Source organism: Lynx canadensis, chromosome D4 (genome assembly GCF_007474595.2).
Source record: "Lynx canadensis isolate LIC74 chromosome D4, mLynCan4.pri.v2, whole genome shotgun sequence".
Taxonomy (NCBI): domain Eukaryota; kingdom Metazoa; phylum Chordata; class Mammalia; order Carnivora; family Felidae; genus Lynx; species Lynx canadensis.
In genome coordinates, this window is record NC_044315.2 from 78,519,482 (window position 1) to 78,533,121 (window position 13,640).

The window sequence follows — 13,640 nt, forward strand, 5'->3', positions numbered from 1 at the left end:
CTTTATACCTATTGCTTGTTGTATCCTACTGAATAAATATCAGCCTATCCAAGAATCATGAGACAGTCTTCTGTCTTATATTTAAGAAGTTTTTTTGTTTTACCTTCCACCAAGAGAATATTATTCTTCCTTAGATATTTTTTTCTTATGACTCCTCTACCTAGACAGGCCAAATGAATTACTCCCTTTTCTGAATCTCCATAATGGTATGCATTACTTTCATTATCTCTATTATATTATATATTGCCTTGAATCTTATGTATTTCCCTGCCCTTCCTCTCTATCTCATCCCCACACTCCACTCACCAGATTATCTAAATTCTTCATGGTCGTCTCACTAAATTCTGGTCATGATGCCAGCTAAATAACTCTAAAAGTGGTTGACGCCAGCTAAGTAACTCTAAAAGTGGTCTGTTTTTTTCAACCTCAACTGCTACCTTCATGGTCTGAATCTGTGACCTCTCATCTTCAGTACTGCAATAGCCCTTAATGGGTCATCCACCCCCAATCTACCCCGATCTAATTAATTGGACACATGACAGCCAGAGTGATCTTCCAAAACATCAATCTCCTCATGCTACTTCCTTTTTAAAAACCTTTCCTTGGTGCCCATGACCCTCAAATTAATGTTCGAGTCATTAATGTGCTGCACAGGCCTTCCAGGATCCGAAGGATTATTTCATCTTTCTCACCACTGATGTCTCTGCTTTAATCTCTTACGACATTTTCATTTCCTCAAATGCTCCTTCATGTATACTCATTGTCTGCCTCCGTATCCATGACCCTGACCTCTTCATCATCCTCCAGGTCCTATCCTATCCATCTTTTCCGATCCCCTGATAGGTTAAGTCCCCATACCATTAGGTGCCATGAAGCCCTCCTATTTTTCTCCACTACCATTCCTTATGCATCTTTTTGTTTGTTTAAGCCCATCTTCTCTGATAGGGTATATATTTCCTTGGGACACAAACTGTTTCCCACTACATCCTGATGCCCACTTTGACCCAACACAGATTCTTAAAAGAAAGCTGGGATCTTTATTGTCTTCTGCAAGTGCATCAGGTCTAGGCTCATTTTATCCACATTAATGAATTTGACTAGCTTTTCTGTAAGACAGCCCTTTAGGTATCTGTAGACAGTCCTTTTGCCCCAAGTCAACTCTCTTCAGCTGTTCCTCATAAGACACCGTTCTTCAGGAACACTGTAGTTTCTTAGTGTCCCTCTTGAAGTGTGATGCCCAGACCTGGCCCTAACCTTCCAGATGTGTTCTGACCAATCTAGAATAAGACAAGGATGTCACCTCCTTTTTGGTGGATAACGTACTTATAATCATGTAACCAATGGCAGACCTGCATTTTGGAGGACTGAAGCTCATACCATAACTGCTCGTTGAGAAAAGGAATTCAGCGTGAGGTGTGAAAGTCAGTATTTAGAATGAGAAAATTCGGGGACCTACATGGTGAGGGAGCCCTGGACCTTAAGCTTCATTAGCTTCGTGGGAAATCAGCCTCTTACTGGCCCTAAGATCTTAATACCTTCCTGGTAACTAACATCTTGTTAATCCCTTCTAAATTTACTCCAATTATAACTCACAGGTCTCTCCACTGCCAACATGCACAGCAGGGTTATCAAATGCAGGCTGGAGCCAAGCTTCCTGGACTCCAACACTTCTCTCACTTCACAAGGTCACCAGTAGGTATCACAGGAACTTTAATAAGTTGATCATCCGGGCACGCCCAAGGCAGATCTGTCTTATGTACTTTCTTATCAGGTTGTTACCAAACCCACTCATCCACTCTTTTCTCTACTAAAGGAGGTAGGGTTATTCTCTGTGTGTCTGGGTGTTTTCTTTTAACACTAAACCACTTTCTTGGCCTGCAATTCCCGGAGGGGTTTTCAATTCAGTGCTCCCAAGTGACTCTACCAAGCCCTCCCTGTGCCATTTTCCAACCATCTTCTGTAACAGGAGCATGAATCAAAGGATTGCCAAGGAACTGGAATATAAAAGTCATATTAGGCTCTGCTTAGCTCCACCTGCAAATCTCAGCTCTGCTTTCCTCCCACTGACATTCAGAGTCACCTTTATCAGACACCTTTCTAGAAGGTCACATTTTAATCTGCTCAAAGTTAAAGCATGCCATTTTTTTTCCCCTAACTATAAAGTTAATACATGATCGTTGGGGAAAAGTGAGAAAAAGAACTGGGAAGCCTAAAATAAATCATCTGCAACCTAACCATCCAGAGGTAACCTCTTTTAACATCTCGGCATATTCCCTTGCAATATTATTTTTCCTTACCCTTTCGCATTGTTAAGATCATGCCACACATTCAGTCAGACACTACCCATTTTTAAATTAACACTATATCAGATCGCTTTCATACATTCTTAGAAATTCTCATAAATAACATTTTAGTACCTGCCTAATATTATGTTGTGTGGATACTACATAATTTGCCTAGTCCTCTCATGCGGAAAATTGAGATTTTTACTTTTTTTTTTCCATTATAAATTATGCTTTTTAAAACAGCACTATCTGTACTCAAAGCCTTGTAATTTTTCCTTATAATGTCCTCACCTGTTCATGATGAATTAACAAGGGTAAAATTACTATTTTAAAGGGTATCTTTTCCTTAAGGTCATAAGTATATCTGGAGCCCCTAACATAGACCTGACATAAAACAGACACTAAACAAATACACATGTTGAAAGATATCAGCGAAGTAATCCCATAATTGTTGCATTCTTTTTTTTTAATTGTTGCATTCTTTTTTTTAAATTTTTTTTTAATGTTTTATTTATTTTTGAGACAGAGAGAGACAGAGCATGAAACGGGGCAGGGGCAGAGAGAGAGGGAGACACAGAATCGGAAGCAGGCTCCAGGCTCTGAGCCATCAGCCCAGAGCCCGACGCGGGGCTCGAACTCATGGACCGTGAGATCGTGACCTGAGCTGAAGTCGGACGCTCAACCGACTGAGCCACCCAGGCGCCCCTTAATTGTTGCATTCTTAACTAGCAGTGCCTGAGTGTCTGTCTCTGAACACCCTGTCAGCATTGAGTGTTCTCATTTATAAACTCTGCTGAAAGCACACACACACACACACACACACACATACACAAACACATATGTACGTGTGTATACATATATTAAAGACTACAGACGACGAATGAATAAGGAGAAAGAAGATTACGTAGAACCAAAAATTCTATAAAATGCTCTATAGCTCTTGGAATTCAAATAACACCTGCCAAAATACATTGAAAATCAAACACAATAATCTAGGAAATTCAGACAGCAAGATATGAAACTTTAATATATATTAGGTCTGGAGCATCTATAAATAACACTGTTTAGACATTTTCATTGAAATAATCAGATAAAGCTCCCATTTTCATACTTTATATCTGAAAACTAATTAATAACCATGAATTTAATGTCCTGTATATGTTAACATTTTTAAAAGGCATCATGTCCTAACTGTCCTAAGTTCCATATTTGTAGTCTTCCTTGGTTTCTCCGTCTTGCATCTTCATTGCATCTTTATTCTGCCTCCACATCATGCCTCCTCAAAATCCCAAGGCTCCCCCCCTCCCTCTCTCTGGTCTCCAATTCCCACGGGCATCCTACCTTGAAGGTGCAGTTTGCTCTCCGTGCTTTGCAGAAGGACGGAACTCACAGAGTCCAGATTGTCATAGCTGTTACAGCCCAGAGGCCCAGTGCGTGTCTCTGTGACCTGGAGTGCACATCAAGGGTGACAGGTGTGAGACAGGTGCCCTTGTCAGAGACTTGTGAGACAGGGCCCCGCAGAGTCAGCCCTCAGCAGAGCAAATCCGGCAGAGAAAGTCTCCTGGCCTGAGCCAACGGCCACTTCCTGGGCACCTCGCCTGTGGCAAAGACCACACTTGGGCTCTCACCAAACAGGCATCAGGATAGCAGAGCAATCGAGCACACAGACGGGACCCATTCCCTGGCTCTCGCTTCACAAGGTCACTCTACGTATTATATGAATTAATACGTTGAAGCACAATAGTGTATTTCAAAAGCACGTGTTTTAGAATCGGGAGAACCAGCATGAAATCGTAACGGGGCCATGAATTTGCTGTATGACCTAAGGAAGTCACTTACCTTCTCTAAGTTTCTGTGACCTGAAGCTAGTAAATTCTTTCCAGGAAGGGTGTGAGACAAGACACGACGGGTTTGAGCGCCTGACGCTTCGCACATGTTAAAAAATGGGCATCGTATTACCCTAGATCTCTATAATCTGTGATGAGTACATATACACTATTAGGCAAGAACGATGAAATTATCTCCGTTTTCTAGAAGATGTTTTATAAACTTGAAGTAAGCATGATTTAGGATGAAAAGAGGCTTCTCATCCCTTTAGCCTTAACTTCCCATAATTTCACAAGATCATTTATGGGCGAGTTTTGAGGTTTGCATCCAGTAAAGACACAGCCTCACTTGTCAGGAATGGTGTGACCTGTGACACGGCCACGTGACTTTCCAAATGCCAGCCACGCCTTCCCCCACCTGCAAAACCCTCCCTTTCTCAGCCTCAAGGTCCCATCTATAAAATGGTAGCAATACTTCTACCCACCTCAACAGGTAAAAGAGATCATATTTTTGAAGCCTTTAGCACTTAGGAAACTATATAAATGGAGGGTCTGTGAGTCATGTTTTTTAAACCATTTATTCTCTTTGTGTGTGTGTGTGTGTGTGTGTGTGTACAAAATAATAACATAGTTGTTATCAGTTGAGGCTCAAGACGACCAGTTCGTTCTACTAAGGATGCCCTGGGCAAAAAAGCTACCAGCAGAACTTCCTCACCTGGGTCAGCTGCTAGTCTTAAACAAAGTGGCGATTCTAGCCAGCTGGTCTTGAGGTAGCATGAGAAATGGCAAGCGAAACAGCCAAGTCCCAGACTGAGTGTGGAAGACAGTGGTACTGTAAGAATGGCTCCTTGAGTGGCCTCTGGGCAATTTCTCTGAGAAATTCCTTGTAAGGAGGGAGGCTGCATTTCCAGGGTGCACAAAAGAAGATTATCTTTCGACAGAGCCTCCACATCTCAATTCCACATCCCATCCAGGGGGGGAGAGAACCATTCGGTGATAATGAAAACCAGGCTCTTGCTTCACTCTGGCTCTGATGGCTTCATAAAGATCTGTCTTTCTGTGCCGAGTTCCCTAACGACATAATCCCCCCAATGGAGGCGATTCTTCTGGGATAAGCTGGCTCTTTGTTTGTCGATCTGATTTATTTCTCTCTTGCCTACCTCCCTCCTAGGAACACCCTCCCTCATTTTTCTGTTGGCTTGGTCAATTTCTAACTCCACTGCCCGAGTCTCCCTCAATGCCTTCCCCCTTACCCCCTCCCGCCTCCTGCTGCCCCCCCCCCCCGCCACCCACACACTTTTTCCCCAGAGATATTTTTGAAAATCTTAATATAAGGCTTGGTCTGTAAAAACTGGATCGAAGATTGAGATGTAGAATGCAGGTATAATCTGGTTTAAGAAAATGTGAGATGCAAAAAATCTGCACTGAAACCGTGAGAAAAACTAATCCTTTATATCAAAATTCACCCCCCATTCTCTTTATAAAGGTAATTCCTGAATTTATTGCATTTGAAATAGAATCTTTTTTTTTTAAATTCCTGTACTCTAAGGCACTGAATTGAAAGTCTAGATCCACTCTGGTCAATGTGGCTATTTAAATTAACACAAATTAGGGACGCCTGGGTGGCTCAGTCGGTTAAGCGTCCGACTTCAGCTCAGGTCATGATCTCGCGGTCTGTGGGTTCGAGCCCCGCATTGGGCTCTGTGCTGACAGCTCAGAGCCTGGAGCCTGTTTCAGATTCTGTGTCTCCCTCTCTCTCTCTGACCCTCCCCCGTTCATGCTCTGTCTCTCTCTGTCTCAAAAATAAATAAATGTTAAAATAAATAAATAAATAAATTCACACAAATTAAATGAAATAAACTTACAAACTTAGTTCCCTGGTAGCCACATTTCAAGGGCTCCATAACACATGTGACTAATGGCTACTGTCTTGACCACAGATATAGGGCACTTCTACGATCTCGGAAGGGTATATTGAATAGCACTGGTGCAGGGGAGTATGGGTCAGCACGTGACAGATGTCCTTTTTTGTAAATAAAACTTTATTGGAACACAGCCACACCCATTTGTTTGCATACTGTCCATGGCTGATTTTTGTGTTACAGCTGCAGAGTTGGGTTGTAGCAACATTGACCATATGACATGCAAAGCTTGAAATTTTTATTACCCGGCCTTTACAGAAATAGCTGAGTCCTGGTCCAGAGACGAATTTTAGTCCCTGTTAGGGTATTCTAGCTGTATAACCCTAAACAAAAAAAGTCTTTAGCTCCTGGACCTCAGTTTTCCCATCTGTAAAATGGGGAGGGGTGAGTAAGGGAATGGAAAACACAAATGTTTAAATTACTGGGGCGCCTGGATGGCTCAGTCGGTTAAGCGTCCAACTTCGGCTCAGGTCATGATCTCGCAGTTTGTGAGTTCAAGCCCGGTGTCGGGCTCTGTGCTGACAGCTCAGGGCCTGGAGCCTGCTTCGGATTCTGTGTCTCCCCCTCTCTCCACCCCACCCATGCTTGTTCTCTGTCTCTCTCTTTCAAAAATGAATAAACATTAAAAAAAAATTGAAAGAATTACTGATCAGGCATCTGTAAGCTGCCTCCTGCTAGCTCTATGACCCTGTGAAAATCATTTAACCACTGTAGCTTTCAGTTTTTTCACCTAGAAAGGGAGTCTAAAATCATCCACACGGGAGAACTTTAAGAGCAAATGAGAGGATTGTTGATTATTACGCCATGACCATAGCCAGAGCTGCCCCAGTAAATCAGTGCATGTGGTCACCCCAAAGACAGTGCTCCTGATCCTACAAGGCACTGGACTGCGTCAGTCAGGGGCGGGGGTCGGCAGGGGGCGCTGTTCGCTCTATGGCTGAAGCCAGAGACTGTATCTGCCCACCTGCTATCAGAACACCAGCGTTGCAGTATGGCTGTCTAGGAACCTTCAGCCCAGCCCCCCTCAAGCCTACCTTGATTGCTCCAGTTGATATCTGGATCTCATGCAGCCTCCTCATGGTGCCATCACGGTCCACAAAGTAGGACGATGCCAGCTGGTGCAGAGCTTCAACACTTTGAGTGGCATTCCCTGACTTCCTGTCGAGGCGACTTTTGTCCATGTACATGGTCAAGGCCTCCTCCCCTGCATGGAAAAGGAAAGAAGTTCAGGGAGGGAGCCTATCAAGCTTTGGGGGTGGGAGGAAAGGCCCCCCCCCCCCAAGGGGTTGGATGCTGAAAAGAGCCTTGAACTTCCCACTAATTTTGCCCAAATTCCCTTCTGCCTCTGAAAATCAAGAGCATAGTGAAGGAGAAACAGTGCAGAGGTGGCTGGAAGCACCCAATTCTATCAGGACAAGGACCATGGAAAGACCCTCAGCTGTTAAGTCCAACCTCTACCAACCCACCATATACTTCTCACCGGTATCATCTCCTCTTCTCCTCGACGCTCAGACTCTCCCTCTGTAAAATGATGGGCTTGCCCTAGATGGTCCTTTCCTCCTCCTCACCCAGGTCCTCCACTACTCACTCCCCTCTCTTTCTTTCCTCCTTCCCTTTCTCTCTTTCTCCTGCTGCTGCCCCTTCCTAGACAGATGGATACACGGACAGATGAACAGACAGATGGCTAAAGAGGTAGACAGACACAGAGAGAGATAAGACATTGTTTAAAGGCAGGGAAAACTGCACGCCTAAAAGAGGGAAAAAACAAACTGTCGGATCAGTGAAGTCAGACACCATCGATATTAACCAGCGCCCTATCCCTTGTACAGAAGCCCTGGGCTGGGCTTATAGTAGAGGGTAACCGGGTAATGCACCAGTGTTTTTTTAATTCCATCAATAAATATTCTCATTACCTCCGTAAGCCAGGCACTGTGTTTCTGTCAGTGGAATGGACAGGAGGTTACCTCCGGAGAGGAGGGAAGGCGGCAAGAATGTCAGGCACAGAGAGGGGAATTCGAGAGAAGGAAAGAGAGAGTGGGGGTGGAAAAACAGAGAGCGAGAAATGAATGCACAGACTCATGTATTTTATTCCATTAAGTTTTCCATAGTAACACGTGCATAGATTACTAACAGCACTAACTTCGGGCGCCTTTTATCTTGGATAGCAAGACGTTTCATCAGAACTTCAGAAAAAAGCATCCAGAAACACCTGCTAAACCAATCTGACCATTATATGTCTGGTTTCACCTCCTATGAACGGTGAACTTGGGGATATTTCTTAACGTCTCTGTTCTCAGCTTATTCATTCACAAAATTAGGGGAGGACTGGCACCTACTCCATAGAGTGATTAAGAAGCATAAATTAGTGAATACTTGTAAGGTCCTTCCAGCAGGGTCTGGTTCGTTGTAGTAAGCGAAGTTGTGTAGAGTCGTCGTAAAAAGCAGTCTCCAGGGGCAAACCTTCCTGGACTGAGCTACCTGCACGAGCAGTTACTTACCGTCCTTAGGCTTTAATTCCTCCATGGGCAGAACTGGGGATAGGGTTATCATGGGATTAAATTAGCTAACTGCATAAAGTACCTGCACCCTGCCTGGCACATGGTGAGTACCATGGAGTGTTGATGACCGTTACTTGATTACTGAAAAATAATTTTTTCTTTTTTTTCATACATTTTCATGCAATTGCATGAAGTTTATCCTGCAATAAAATAGGATAGTCAGAGAACAACAGTCTCAATGCTTTCTGAGGACAAAAGTCTGATATCTAAGATAACTGAAATTTCTTGAGGATGCTGATTGCTTTTTGAATTTAAGAGAAACAAACAGGGGCGCCTGGGTGGCTCAGTCGGTTAAGCGGCCGACTTCGGCTCAGGTCATGATCTCACGGTCCGTGGGTTCGAGCCCCGCGTCGGGCTCTGTGCTGACCGCTCAGAGCCTGGAGCCTGTTTCAGATTCTGTGTCTCCCTCTCTCCGACCCTCCCCCATTCATGCTTTGTCTCTCTCTGTCTCAAAAATAAATAAACGTTTAAAAAAAAAAAAGAAACAAACAAACAAAGTTGCTTTCAGGACAGTGATTGTCCTAGGAAGGGCACACAGTACTGACCCACAGATTAATTCCTGTGCCTCAGATCCCTCCATGACTGCTTCTAGAACTGAGTTCCATTGCTGCCCACGGTTCTCCACATGCACCCTCCAGTCTGTTCACCGCTGTCTCCCTCTATGAGCACCCGTCAAACCATTCCCTCCGTCTCCATGATTTATTGCTGCCGATTTCCTCTCCTCAAATGCTTCTCTCTGCTTAGAATGCCATTCTGTCCCTCCCCTATCTGACCGTTGAAACCCAACCAGCTTTTGTCACTTTCTCTTACCCCTCCCTCCCACAGGGGTAAGAAACCTGGAATACTCCTATACATTCCTCAGAACCCACTGGGGCATCACCTTTCTGGTGACCTTCTCCCACTACACCCTGACCCCAAGGGCGATGTCATCACCTTCCCTCTTTCACTCTCTATCATGTCCATTCAGTTTAGCTCAGCACGCATGCATTGAGCAGTTTGGTAGGCACTGGGGTGACAAATAAATAAGACATTGTCCTCGTTCTAGAGTCACTGAGTGACTACAAGTATGTTGTCCAATACAAGAGCCACCAGACCAGGGTGGCTTTTGGGCCCTTGAAATGTGGCTAGTCCAAACTGAGATGCACTGTAGGTGTGAACTCCACGGTAGATTTCCAAAATCTTAAAATGTAAGAAAACGATATACAATACATCATGAATTGCTTATCCCATTGATTACACGTGGAAATGACAATATTTGGGATATGCCATGTTAAATAAAATATATTGTTAACATGATTTCTCCCCTTTCTCTTTTTACTTTTAAAGAAGTGGTTGTGAGAAAAATCTAAAATGGCTTACGTGGCTCACGCTTCTATTTCTAATTGGTCAATGCTGGTGCAGGGAGACAGAGACATAAGGGGACCATTTCAATATACCAGACGGACAGCAAGGTAGAGGGATACAGACAGTGGAATGCAGCCTGGAAGAAGGGTGCTTGCCTCCCTGTTGGGAATGTGGAATGACCCTCTGGTCTCTCCAGCTGCCTCCTTGCCACTCTCTAGGGATGCTCTATCCTGCACAAATGCGCCTTGTTCTCTCATTGTTGGGACTTTTCTTTTCTTTTCTTTTTTTTCCTCCTGCCTAACTTCTACTCATCCCTCAGATGTCACCTACGGCAACACCTCCTCTGGGAAGCCTTCCCCGAATCCCCCACTCTTTACTTAAACGAGATCAAGAACTCTAACCACGTGCTTCCTGTCTCTTTTGTTTCTCTTTTATTTTATTTTATTTATATCACCTATCACATTTCCTGGTGATCACTTGCTTAATAGCCTATCTCCTTCGTTAGAGGAGAATCACTGTGAGGTCAGGGAGTCTGTAAGAGGCTGCCATCATTTCACTGTCATTGTCCAGCACAACGTGGACCAGTATTATGTGCTTAGCAAAGATCAGAGTGCTTGTGGCTGAATAAATATATATGGAAGTGATCTGATTCTACAGTATTTATTGTGCGATGTCTCTGCCTCAACTACTAGACTGAAATCTCCCCATGAGAAGACTCATCATTATCAAAATTAACCTCTGGGTTCCACAAGCCTAAACGTGAGTTCAGAGTAAGACACTCATGTTTGCACCTTCCCATGAAGGCTCGCGGGTAGTGCGGGAGGACATGATCTTCTGTCCTTTGGACTCCACAGCGACCTGGATAGATCTGACATAAAAATGACCTTATATACAATTAGACAATTAATTCGAGGACGGTGGGTGGTGGCCTGGTGGAACGAGGACTCTATGGATTCTTTTGTAAGGTTCCCAACAAAGAACAGGTGTCCGGGTATCCTGGGAGGGGTAAGTGGATGGATGAATGGATGGGTGGATAGGTGATTGAATGGATTGATGAACAGATAGGCAGGCGGAGAGGTAAATGATTAAATACGTGAATATGCTGGAAGTTAGAGCACATTTACGGGAATAAATATTCCAAGCGCAGGCTCTCCAAGGAGCCCGCGCAAGAGAAGGCAGAACAGGCCCAGCTCCCTTTGGACTGAAAACTGGCAGAAGCAAGCCTTAGATCAAGAGGGGTTAATGGGCTTCTTGCTGCATTATTAAGACTTAATTTCTTGTTTATTAAGAGAATGCTCTGTTTAGAGTTGCTTTCCCATTTGGGCATTCCTGCAAATTGCCTCTTCACCCCACACAGGCCTTTCCTCTGTGTCTCTGGCCTCCAGGGGATCTGCCTCACTCCGTCTGTACCGCAGCTTTCGGAGGGGAACACAGTGAGACTCAGCCGCGCAGTGGATGAGGAGGGGGCGGGAGCCGATCCTTTCACCTTTCGAGTATATAGGGGATACCATTCTTCACTGGGGGAGGAAGATGTCTGGATTTGGGACCCTCTGGGGCCTCTCTCATCCTTTCCTGCTGAGTCCCTGTGACTTTACCCTCAGCCTTTCTCTCAGCCCAGGGAAGCTTTCCGAAAATGCAGGGTGGGGAATAACGAATATACACACAAACATACACACACATACAAAAACATAAGCCTCCTGCATAAAAAAAACATTCATGGAATCTGCACACATTCACAAACGTGTGCAACCTCACACACACATATGCGTACATTGCACCTATAGGCGTTGAGCCCAGTGCGTCTGCAAGTGTGCACCACATATGCATGGACGTCTGCGTGTAGATGAACTTGCATCCAAGTCTAGGTGGGGATTTGTGCGTATCTGTCGATGGGGAGGCATGCACCCCCATTCATGCCAATTTAATCACACGTATCACTCAGGCTCCCAGGGGTTGCCTCTGGTCCAAAACATGATCTTCAGAGGGGCTAAGGGAAGATGCTATCCTACCCCTGTATCCCCATGGGTCATTCCAGACCAATTTTCCCCCTTACCACCTTCCATGAGGAAATCACTCACACCAAGTACTTTATGAGATGAATCAAGTTCACCAACAACCTGAGGAGCCCATGAAAGTGCCATGTGTCAGCCCTCCCATTGGCTGCACTTCCTCTTTCTCACTGCCTTTCCTTCCCCTTCTCTCTCCCTCAGGAGCCAAGTAAATGCATTTACTTGTCCTACGTGTGACAGTTTAAGAATCATCTTTTGTTGTCTGAGTATGCCCTTAGGAGCTCACCTGACACCTCCAACAGCTTATCAGAAGGTTTCTTCTAAATGAACACGGTGTTCTTAGGAAAAATTACAGAGAATAACATTTTCTGCACTTTCTTGTATTTAGGCAGGAAAACTGATATCCAGACAGGAAAGCGAATTTCTCAATGTCTCCTATTCACCTGGTGAGTGGTAGGAATGGGCTCGAATCCCAAATCCCCAAGCTCCTTAGCCCCACTACATTACAATAATTATAGTGAGAATAATGAAACAACACCAACAATAGCAACAACCTGTTTGTCCAAACACCGTGCTCAGCACTATTAACACACCATTTTATCTCATTGTCACAACGCGCATGAAGAAAATAGTCTTAGTTGTTTCTCTTTCTAAGAGAGGAAACCGAGGCTTGGAGCAGGTGACGCCAAACTGGTGTGGAACCAAGGCACGCAAACTCCAGAAGCTGCCCCTCCATTCACTACAACTTACCCCTTCCCTTTCTCTCCCCTTGCACGGGGAGGCTCTCAAGAAACAATTTTCCACGATCAAGTAAACGAAATGATGATGTTACCAGGGACCTCATGCAGTATCTGGCACGCTTTCAACCGACAGTAAATCTTTTCCCCTTCCCGCTCCCCGCTCCTCCACGGTGAGGACCGAGGGCACAGTTAGGGCCCGCTGTCCAACGCTAGAACTCAATCCAAAGCTTTGCATATTTTAAAATGTTGTGCTGTAAAAACAGAAGAGGGACAAGGCTCCGTGAATAATTCACGACTCCGCCTTGGAGAAATTAAAAATATATTTCACAGCAAAAGAAACGTCTTTGTTATTGGGGATTTCCAGGGACTCGGACAGAACACAGCTTCTAATTAAAGAACAGAATAGGTTGAAATATATATATTTATTCAAGTAAAATGGGAGGTGGAGAAATTCAAAGAAAAGGGGTGTAGCTTAATGAAACACTCAGTGTAGAAGTGATTTCGCTTTCACTTCACAATAAAATACAATTTATACTACATGATTTAACAAAGTCCTACTTAGTATTTGAGTAGCATCAACGGATCCATGCTGGTTGGTAGGTTTTGGAGTGGGTGGATTGGGGAGGTGAATGAGTTGGTTAAAGAGGGGGTCTGGATTGGACTCAACTGATGTTGAGTCAAAATATATATATATATATATATATATATGTATACACACACATACACACACACACACACACACACATGCAGGCTTTGTGGACATAAAGCCCAAAGTTAAAAACGTAGGGTAAACTGTGAACTGTGTTTTGTTTTGTTTTTAGTTTAAATAAACAGAAAACACAAACAAATGAACAAACAAAAAACCCTTAGCGTGTCACTTACTAGCCACACCCCTTCTGCCTCTTAGCTTCCTTATGTAGAAAATGGAGCTCATTGGACTTAGCTTGCAGATTTGG

General features: G+C 44.2%; 1 protein-coding gene across 1 annotated transcript in view; it reads right to left on the reverse strand.

The window, feature by feature from the left end:
• Positions 1–13,640, reverse strand: part of BRINP1 (BMP/retinoic acid inducible neural specific 1) — a 175,570-nt gene that overhangs the window by 50,929 nt on the left and 111,001 nt on the right. The window contains exons 4-5 of the mRNA XM_030294212.1: positions 7,068–7,237; positions 3,627–3,732 (exon numbers count right to left, since the gene is read on the reverse strand). Coding sequence (XP_030150072.1) covers positions 3,627–3,732; positions 7,068–7,237 — 276 coding nt within the window. The remainder of the gene's footprint in view (positions 1–3,626; positions 3,733–7,067; positions 7,238–13,640) is intronic.